Raw genomic sequence first — 10,876 nt, 5'->3', positions numbered from 1 at the left:
TGTGGGGAAAAGGAAGGGAAAAGGAAAAGAATTAACATGTGATATGTATATGAACCAATTCCCCACAAAGACTGTATTCATTATGTATCACAAACATACACCAAGAGAAATAAAAATTAAAACAAAAGGTTATCTACAGAAAAAAATACTTGTGGAGGGAAGGAAGGGAAAAGGAAAAGAATTAACATGTGATATGTATATGAACCAATTCCCCACAAAGACTGTATTCATTATGTATCACAAACATACACCAAGAGAAATAAAAATTAAAACAAAAGGTTATCTACAGTTAAAAAAATACTGTCAATACACATACCTGACAAAAAAATAACATATCTCATACGATTTTTAAGTCAACTAATGGAGGTCATGAACTCTATTTTTTGCAACATTTTTACTTTGATATAATTTCAGGCTTATAAAAACATCCCAAAGATAGTATAAGGAACTTCCTATATATTACTAAGTCACCATTTGGTTACACTTTGCTTTTCTTGCTTTCCCTTTTATTCTCTCTCTTTCTGGGTATACATATGTTCAAGCCCACATGAACATATCTGAAAGTAAACTCTAGACACTACATTCCATCACATGTTAGTACTTCCAGGTTTCCAAAGACACTACATTATCAAAATCAGAATTTTTTTTCTGTCTTTTTTTTATTTTCCTGGTACTGGGGATCAAGCTTGGGACCTTGTGCTTGTTAGGCAGGCAGAGGAACCACTCAGCTAAATCTTTACCCCTATCAAAATCAGAATTTAACACTGACTAGGGTCAGGGATTTAGCTCAGTGGCACCATACCTGCCTTGCAAGTACAAGGTCCTGAGTTTGATCCCTGGTACCAAAAAAAAAAAAAAGAATTTAACACTGATAATAATTCCAAATTGGTCACCTATCTTAACAATATCCTCTACCTTTTTCCTCATACTAGGATCTAATCCAGATACACACTGTAATTTGTCAGCATGTTTCTTGTGGCCTTGCAATTTCAGGCCAGTTATTCTGTTGAATTTCTCTTGATTTGGATTGTCTGATATTTACTTATAAATAGTTATCTTTCTCAATTTTGTGCTGCTAGAAGCAATGCCACAGATTGGGTAATTTACAATCAAGAGAAATTTATTCCAGACAGTTCTAGAGGACAGAAGACCCAAAGTAGAAGGCCTGCATCTGGAGAAGGCTCTGTTGCTGTGACATCCCACAAAAGAAGGCAGAACAGCAAGACAGCACATGTGCAATAGAAAGGAAAGGACTCAAAATCATCCATTTAAGCAAGACATGGTGGCTCACACTGATAATTCCAGCACTCTGTGAGGCTTAGGCAGGAGAATCACAAATTCAAGCTCAGCCTAAACAACTCAGCGACACAGTGAGACCTTGTATCAAGGAAAAGTATTTTAAAAGTGCTGGGGATGTACCTCAGTGCAAAAGCCCTGGGTTCAATCCCCAGTACTACAAACAAAATCATCCACTTATCAGGATCCCACTCCTACAACACCAACCCCACTGCAGCAGTAACACAACCAACACACTCATGAGGACAAGTCCTTCATGCCCTACTCACTTCAACACTGTCACATTAGCTATTGAGTGTACAGCACATGAACTCCAGAGGACACAAATGACAGCAGCACCCCTAATCCTTGATGATAGGTTCCAATGCTTCCAGTGGATTCCTGGAACTTCAGATACTACTGAATCCTGTACATATTATGTTTTTCCAGCATGTACAGACTTAAGATAAAGTTTATTTTATATATTAGGTACCATGAAAGGTTAACAATAAGCTAATAATAGAGAAATTATAACAATATACTGTAATAATCTTTCAAAATATCAAAATGTACTGTCATCTTTTAACTTAAAGGAAGCATTTTAGGGCACTTGTTTGCTCAGAGCCAGGGTCTTGGCACATAGTTCAGGATGGCCTTAACCTCACTATGAGGTCCAGGCTGACCTCAGCCCTCCGGACTCAGCCCCCTAAGTGCTGGGATTATAGGCATGCACCACCACACCCAGCAAGAACAGTCTTTTCAACAAGTGATCCTAGAACAACTGGCTCTCCACCGTGAAAGAATGAAATTGGACCATTACTTCCTACTATACATTAAAAGTAAGTCAAAATGGATCAGACTGAAATTTAAGAACTCTTAAAAGAAAATACAGTAGGAAGTACTCAAGACCTCCATATTTTTAGCAACACCCTGCCTCAAAATAAAAATTAAAGGGCTTACAGGTGTGGTGGTGCATCCAGCACTCAGGAGGCTGAGGAAGGAGGATGCTGTGAGTTGAAGACCAGTCTGGGCTACATAGTGAGTTCCAGGTCAGTCTCAACTACATAGTGTGGGGGGTGCTGCTTAGATGTAGCTCATCTCAAAGGGCATAGGTTCAATCATCAGTCCCATATACACATATAATTTGATCCCTATAAGTGTGAAAAATAAGAGTACCAGAAAAAACGGGATTTAGCTCAGTGGTTCTGCCGCCTGCCTTGCAAGCAAAAGGATTTGAGTTCAATCTCTGATACCAAAAGAAAAAAAAAAAAAAAGAAAGAAGACCAGAAAAGGTACTGTCCATTTTATATTGTTTCTATATCCATATGACCTTCAGTCTTAGACCTAAAACCAAAAGGATTCTTCTTAGAAACAAAGAGCACATGGTGATATTACTTCCAGTATTCCTTTGGGGGGCGTGTACTGGAGAATGAACCAAGGACCTTCACACTGAGCTCCATCCCAGCTCTTTTTTTTTTATTTTGATCTAAATTGCCCAGCCTGAGCTCAAATTTGAGATCCTGCTGCCTCGGCCTCCCAGAATAGTGGGATTACAGTCATGCACCACCATGCCCACCTTAGTGTTCACTTTTTATTCGTTAGAATTAAAGGAAATGCTTATAATAGTGATATAAATCATTATTTATATTTATACGTTTTCTCTTTAAATCACTATAAAGTTTTTCATTATCTATGTAGTAACTTTGAAAAAAATAGATTAGAATGATTTATTTTCATATGAATCTCCACCTTCACCCTTGAAGAGTTGACTTAAAATAATGAATGAACCAAAAGTTCATTTTAGCAGCTGGAGATATAGCTCAATTGTACTGTTTGCCTATGATGCACAGGCCCAGATTTGATCCCCACCCCATAAAAACAAATAAAAGTTTATTTTATAGACTCAATTGTGTGTCGTTCTACTTGTCAGAGATACTAAAAATTCCTATAGACAGTAAATATTGATAACTCTTTTAAATATTGTCTTTTAAAAATACATCTTTCTGGGCTGGGGATTTAGCTCAGTGGTTCCGCCACCTGCCTTGCAAGCAAGCACAAGGTCCTGAGTTCGATTCCCAGTACCAAAAAAACAAAAAAAACAGAAAAAAAATAAATAAATACATTTTTCTGTTTTATGATGTCTTTATTTTTTACCTCTTTTAACTTTGTATCTAGATCCTGTTTTGTAATCTCTTCATTCAGACTTGGGTTACTTCTTCCTGGTGGTATGAATTTTGCTTTTTTGGTGGAATTCCCGAGCAACTGACTTGGTGCTGCAGATCGCCTCATCTTCAGTACTGACCTGAAAAATACCGCAAACACAAGTCCTCCATGAGTCTGATTAGAATTGCCCCAAATGTAAAAATAGCTCATCACTACAATCACTTCATTGACCATACTGTGTGTGTGAATACACACATGTGCACAGGATCACACCCAGGACCACCCACATGCTAGGCAAGTACTTTACACTATGCTATGCCTCCAACCCACAGGATGTATTTTAAAAGGTAAGAATCCCAGCACTTGGGAGACTGAGGCAGGAGGATCACTGTGAGTTCGAGACCAGCCTGGGCTACATAGTGAGTTCCAGCTCAGTCTCAACTACATAGTGAGACCCTGTCTCAAAAAAAAGAAAAGAAGCTTGCAATAAACCTTAGAAAACAAGTTCAACGGATAATAAGATTTTACTTTTCAAAATACAGGGATATTAGAAAGAATATATGGTTTAAAATTAATGGTCTAAACTTGAGTTTAGGGCCGGGGATTTAGCTCTGTGGTTCCACCACCTGCCTCGCAAGCACAAGGACCCGAGTTCGATCTCCAGTACCAAAAAAAAAAACAAAACTTGAGCTTATATTGCATCAATTTTGATAACACTATAGATAATTGCAATATCTACAGTGCATTTTTCTTTCTTTTTTTTTTGAGACAAAGTCTCAGTATGCAGTTCAGGGTGACCTTGAATTCACTATGTAGCCCAAGCTAACTTCAAGCTCACAGTGATCCTCCTGCCTCAGCCTTCTGAGTACTGGGATTACAAGTATGTGCTATCATACCTGGTTTCTTCAATGCACTTTAAATAAAAATTGCAAACTCTAAAAAAATGAAACACAATTATTCACACAAATATATAAATAGATATATATATCTATATATATCAAGTATGTTGCTTTTTTTCTTACACCACCAACTGATAAGCCACATAAGGGTAACACCCTGTTTATTATTCTTCACCAGTTGAGAAAAAATATTAACCACAATGCCAGATACATTACAATCACTACCAAGTATTTCTTGGTACTGGGGATCAAACTCATGACCTTACACTTGCGAGGCAAGTATGGTGCCACTAAGCTAGATCCCTGGTCCTGGTTTCTAACTTCTGCTCAATACTATTTTCACTGGAACTGGATAGGGGAAAAAAGATCATTACATATGTACATTACACTTCTATACAGATTTTTTTTTTGAAACAAGGACTCACTCTATAATTCTGGCTGGCCTTGAAGTCACTATGTAACCCAGGATGGCCTAGAATTTTGCAGCAATCCTGTCTCAGCCTCCCAAGTGCTAGGATTACAGGTATACACCACCACACCTGGCATGTATCTGTAAAGAGTAATAGCAAGTACTCCAACTTCACAAAACACTTAACACAATAAGCCATCACTAAGAATGTATATGGCTACCAAAGTTATTTGTTTAAACCAGAAATTTCACTTCTTCTAGCTTACCCTAGAGAATTATCAGGGATATACTCCAAGAATTACACAGAATAATAATCATGCTATCCTAGCACTTAGGGAGACTGAAGCAGGAAGAGTGCAAGTTCACATCCTATCTAGGTAATTTAGCAAGACCCTGTCTCTTTTTTTTTTTTTTCTTTTTGAGATAGGGTCTCACCATATATAGTTCAGGCTGGTCTTGAACTCACTATGTAGCTCCGACTGGCCTCAGACTTGCACTGATCCTGTCTCAGCCTCCTGAGTGCTGGGAATATAGGTGTATGCCACCATGCCCAGAAGCAAGATCCTGTCTCAAATAAAATAATTTTAAAAGGAAAAGGAGGATGTAGTTCAGTTGTAGAGCACCCGTGTTTGATCCCAGTACCAGTAAAAAAATCATGCTAGTATAACTTACAGTAGGAAAAAATGAAATTATGTTCCAGCAAAGTACTAAACTATGGTACACCCACACAACAGAATATACACTCTCCATACACTGTATTATTAAAACTCTGATGGGCTGAGGATTTAGCTCAGTGGTTCCACCGCCTGCCTCACAAGCATAAGGTTCCCAAGTTCAATTCCTTTAGCAATAAAACACAAAACAACTCTGAGTCAGTATCAGGTCCAGAGACTACCCTAGTGCTCTTTTCCTCTAGGCCTTTGAATGATCTTTCTCCAATATGATGATGAAAATGCTTTTTTCCATTTTTCTTTGCCTCATCCTTTCAGACTCTTAACTATGAGCACTCTTCATCTCTCAAACACTGGATTAGAGACCCCAACTATGTGTGCACTACCCAAGTACTTTCTTTTTGAGACAAGGTCTTGCTATGTAGTTCAAGCTGGCTTTGAACTCACTATGTAGCACAGGCCGGCCTCAAACTCCCAGCGATCTTCCTGCCTCAGCCTCCCAAGTGCTGGGATTACAGGAGTGCACCACCATGCCCAGCTCCCAAGTACTTTTTAAACTCCAGTAAAACTACCCATTGCTTCTCCTTGAGCTGTAAATCCCCATGAAGTACTATACAGGCTAGAATTTCTAATCTGAAAACACAAAATACCATAAGGCATGGTAACAAAAGCACTCAGGAGCCAGGCATAGTGGCACACGCCTGTAATCCCAGCACTTAGGAGGCTGAGGCAGGAGGATCACTGCAGTTCAAGACCAGCCTGGACTACAAAGTGAGTTCAACTACATAATGAGACCCTGTTTCAAAAAACAAACAAAAAAAAAAGCACTCAGGAAAGGATGAGGTTGTTTGAGATCTCAAGTTTGAGACCATCCTAGACAACTTCGCACTTAGTGAGAATGACTCAAAAATTTTTTTTAAAAAGTTCAGAGGAGTGCTAGTGATATAGCTCAGTTGGAAGGCTTTAGGGTTCCATCCCCAATACTGCATTACCAAAATAAACAAATAAGGAAAGGAAACCCTAAATCCCAAATGCTCCATCTAAAACTTTTTGAGTGCCACCACGGCACAGTAAGAAGAAAAATCCACACCTGATCTCATGATCAAGGTTGTACTCAAAACACAGATGCACCAAAAAATATCATAAACCAGGTGTGGTGATACTCGCCTGTAACTGGTAGAGGCAGGAGTATGGAGTTTAAGGCCAACCTAGACTACATAGCAACAGTCTGTCTCAAAAAACCAAAAACAAAAGTATAAAATTGTCTTTGGCTTATGTAAGGTTTATATGAAACATAAATGAATATACATATATTATGTATATTAAAATTTTTCAAAATCCAAAATACTTTGGTTCCAAGCATTTGAGACAAGGGATAACTATACTCCATTCATCACATAATACTTTCATAAGTATTAAACTTATAAAAGGCATTAAGTGTTTGCTTTATGAATGATTCTAAAGCCAACCATTAGTAGGAGGAGGGGGGTTTACACTTTAGAAGAATGTTTAATGACCCTGACCCAACAACTGTTTTTAATATATCAAATAAAAAATGGCCACATAGCATGCTCAGCAGCACTCCAATCTTAAAAAAAAGAAAAAAGAAAAAATAGTTACCCATTAGGGTCTTTTAAGACTAGAACACAAAGGAGCATAAGAGAAATGTGTAGATAGAAATAATCTATATTATAGTGTGATTACAGGATGTGTGGACATCCTTACGTCATTAAAACTTGCACTGTGCAACATACAATGCTATAAAGTAAATACAATATATATTTAATATACAGCCTTTTTAAAAAAACTAGAAAAACATATACTACTATATTAAAATTGATTATCTGAGGTTTGGATAACCAGCAATATTTATTTTTTCAGAGTTCTTTTGTATTTCCAATTTTCTACAATGAAAATGTTACCTGTGTAATAAAGTGCCATTAGATTTTTAACTACCTTATTTCACAAATGCAAAATGTTATCAATTTTAAGATGTACTATTATTTTATGTATCCAAGAAAAAATGCAGCCAATCATTATTAGCCCCTTCCCAATTTCTGCAGTGTTAAAATGATAAAATACACAAGCATCTAATATAAGCCTTTATACAGTCTAAAGGATTATATTAGTGGTCATTCTCCAGTTTATTAATCAAAGACAAAATAGATCTCTACTAGCACAATCTTAAATTATGAAAAAGACTGCTTGTGACCTCTTATGAGCAGTATTTACCAATACTGGAAGTCTATCCAGATTCTGTCATTTAAATAAATCATGCCAAAATAATTTCATTAAGCCTAAGTAGAATGATATGTCTCTAGAGGAGTAACTGACATGAATTTGAAAATGACACAACCTAACTACAGCAACATTCATCCAGGCTGCCGCTTAATGGTCAAATGAAATTGAACAATGGTTAGATCAGATAAAATATAAGGCTTTTCACTGCCATTTAACTGAAATAACAAGACAGTGATGAGTCTATTTAAACTAATAAATTGTAAATAGCATTAATTAAATATTATGTCTGGATGTTGTGGCACAAACCCATAGTCCCAGCACTCAGGAGGTGGAGGCAGGAGGATTGCCAGGAGTTAGAGAACAGCCTGAACTACATAACAAGATCCTGTCTCAAAAAAATAAAATATGATGTTCATATCCTAAAATGTAAGAGATCTGTTCTCTACATTAGTCAAACTCTCCTATAATGCTGTAAAAATTCTGACAGGCAACTTTTTAAAGGAATACCAGAAATATACATAGTAACTAGAAAAATCCATAGTAACAGAAAAAGAAACCCCAGCATAATTCATATTATCCTAAGGGATGGTTAACTTTGGGCAAACCATTTATACTCTCTGGATATCATTTTCCTTATTTATAAAATTTTAAAAATTGAACTAAATGATAAAATTTCTAAATTCTGAGAATGATCTCCATTAACCTTTTTTATATCTCTGATTTCTAATTTTTCTGCACTCCTATTTAATTCTGTAAACTAAAAAATAAATAAATAAATTTGAGAATACAGGAATATCAGAAGCAGCACAGAGCAGTGGCTAAAAAAGACTCACTGGGTACAGCAGTGAACACCTGCAAAACCAGCACATTGGGAGGCTGAGGCAGAAGAATCAAAAGTTTGAGTCTTCTCTGGGAAATTTAAAGAAACCCTTTCTCAAAATAAAAAGAGTTGGGGATGGGAAGGAAAGAAAAGAGGCAAGGAAGAGGGACAAGCCAGTCAGCCCACCTGGGTGTGTTAGGGCACACCTGTAATTCAAGCACCTGGGAGAATGTGGTGGGAGATCACCATGAGTTCCAGGCCAGAAAAGACAGTGTGACTCTGTCTGAAAAGAAAAAAGAAAGAAAGAAAAACTTCCAGTCAGCCTGCCTTTCCTAGGATCCCAACTCTCTTACTTACATGTGACCAGGGGTATCCATCAAACCATCTCATTTGTCAAAGAATTTCAAAGTAAACTAAAGGAATCAGTACATTAAACCCAAAATACTTCAGCACTTATTGCTTTTTTTTTCCCCACTTACTGCTTTTATGAATTAGTTCTGTTGAATCCTTTTCCCGGGCTCACGGAATGAAGCTATTTGGCAGCCCATTTGGCGCTATTTGTAGCGCAGTGCTGCTACAACTTCTATGCTTATAACAGCTACCTGATCAGTCCTTCCAAGGAAAATGGCCAGACCAGGCTGACAACAGCAACGCATCAGATAGCTGGGAGCACAAGGCAACATCTCCTAGTCATTAAGAACACACCTTTGAAGGCAAAGGTCCGAACATAAATCTAGACTGACACTTCCAAGCACTTAATCTTACACAGTTTACTTAACCTCTTTGAGTCTTAATTTCCCCTCTTATAAAAAGGAGTACCTTACTCATATCCAAGAGGACTGCTTGGAACATTAAATACTTAAAGCACTTAAGCAAGACTTGGCACATAATAAGCACTGAATATTATCTGTAATTTTGTCACCTATAATCGTAATTATTTTTGGATATTTAATACATAATGGCCTATAAAAGTAAGAACGATACAGGTCCACTGGGGTGGGGATGGGGTAGAGAATGTAGTTATACATATAGTTCATGACCAGAATATAGCTATGGGTTCCTTTGAGTTGCACAACCATCAAATTTCTAGGATGCAAGAATAAAAACTACTCTACCAAACGCCAGCAAGAAACCTCCGGTGCGGGAGGGGGCCCGCACGACAGGGTCTCACTATGCAGTTCAAGCTGGCCTCGAACTCACGGCGATCCTCCTGCCTCAGACTCCCCGGAGCTGAGATTACCCAGGCGCACCAACACGTCCGGATGTTTCAGCCTTTTGAGCGCCAACCACTTGAGGCAGGAATTATTTCACTTCACGCCTTAAAGTCTCCTTTGACTGTGACTCCGCTACACCTGCTTGCAAAACCTTCCACGAGGTAATTAATAAAAGGTTTCAGGAAGGGAATAAAAGAAGTGCGGGGGTGACCAGTTTCTAGGTAAAAGCCCCTAAGGAAGGCGCTCGTTCTTAAAGCTGGTTGGACGGGCTCCCCGCGGGCCCTAAGGAAACAGTTTCACCGAGCTGAGAGTCAAAAGCAGGAGACCCACGCGCAGGGCACTCAGGGGTCTCCCGGACCTCTCGGCTCGGGCGCCGCTCTCACCACCCAGGCCGGGTCAGCCCGGCGACCACGAAGGCGCCCCTCGCACCTCCCCGCTCCGCTCCCACCGCCCTCTCCCCTCGCAGAAGCCCACTCCGGCGCCACTCCCCGCTTTATCCCAAACCAGCCTACAGGTTATCGCACCCTCTCCAGCCTTCTCCTCCTGGGACGCACTTGCGAGAATCTGACAGACACTGCTCCCCAAACTAAACAAACCGCGAACCTACGGACGGTCCCGCGCCACTCTGGGCGCTCAAGACACCCGCCTTCGCACAGCCAATCGCGGATGAGGCGCCCCGCGCGCGCAGGACATCTCCGCTACGGCGCCTCGGCTGGTCCAAACTGATGGGCCTATGCGGCATTTTGCGCATGTGCCTTTGCGCTCTCCTTAAAACACTTTTGATTACGATTTACAGTTCATTTCCAAAAATACGGATTGGAGCCAGCGGACACCGATGTAGATGCCGAGGCTACAGATCTCACCATCTACCTCGATTTGTAATAACTTATATGTGGTGTGGAAGCGCAATAATGGAAATGCGTGCGTAGCAGAGGTATTTATTGTCCTGTTATTCATTCATTCAAGACATTGATTTAGTCCGCAAGGTATTTTCCAAGCCCTGTGTTAAATTCTCGGAATATAAAGATGAACCATGAACATTCAGAAAGAGGGGACCGCCTCGAGACTTAGAAAACTATTAAAGAATTTTTCAGCAAGAAAGTGATATCATTTAATGAGTTCAGTATTTATTGAGCCCTTCCCAGTGCCAGTCAGACAGCCTAGAGAAATGAGCAATAAGAAAG

The 10,876-nt window shown here is 39.2% G+C and overlaps 1 protein-coding gene across 8 annotated transcripts in view; it reads right to left on the bottom strand.

Moving 5' to 3' along the window:
* Rad54b (RAD54 homolog B) overlaps nt 1–10,384 on the bottom strand; it is a 92,306-nt gene extending 81,922 nt beyond the window's left edge. For 3 of the 8 annotated variants that reach the window (XM_033760082.1, XM_033760099.1, XM_033760098.1), the window contains exons 1-2: nt 10,217–10,384; nt 3,430–3,577 (exon numbers count right to left, since the gene is read on the bottom strand). In XM_033760082.1, coding sequence (XP_033615973.1) covers nt 3,430–3,564 — 135 coding nt within the window. In that variant the 5' untranslated portion in view covers nt 3,565–3,577; nt 10,217–10,384. Of the gene's footprint in view, nt 1–3,429; nt 3,578–5,181; nt 5,209–8,664; nt 8,762–10,204 lie in introns of those variants that run through there. The other 5 variants (XM_033760085.1, XM_010619671.2, XM_033760089.1 and 2 more) reach the window with 5 other exon arrangements.
* Between the last annotated feature and the right edge of the window lie 492 nt (nt 10,385–10,876).

Source organism: Fukomys damarensis, unplaced genomic scaffold, assembly GCF_012274545.1.
Source record: "Fukomys damarensis isolate Sample0158 unplaced genomic scaffold, DMR_v1.0_HiC HiC_scaffold_5, whole genome shotgun sequence".
Taxonomy (NCBI): domain Eukaryota; kingdom Metazoa; phylum Chordata; class Mammalia; order Rodentia; family Bathyergidae; genus Fukomys; species Fukomys damarensis.
Note: the sequence above shows the minus strand (reverse complement) of the source record. Positions and strands in the feature narration are given on the sequence as shown.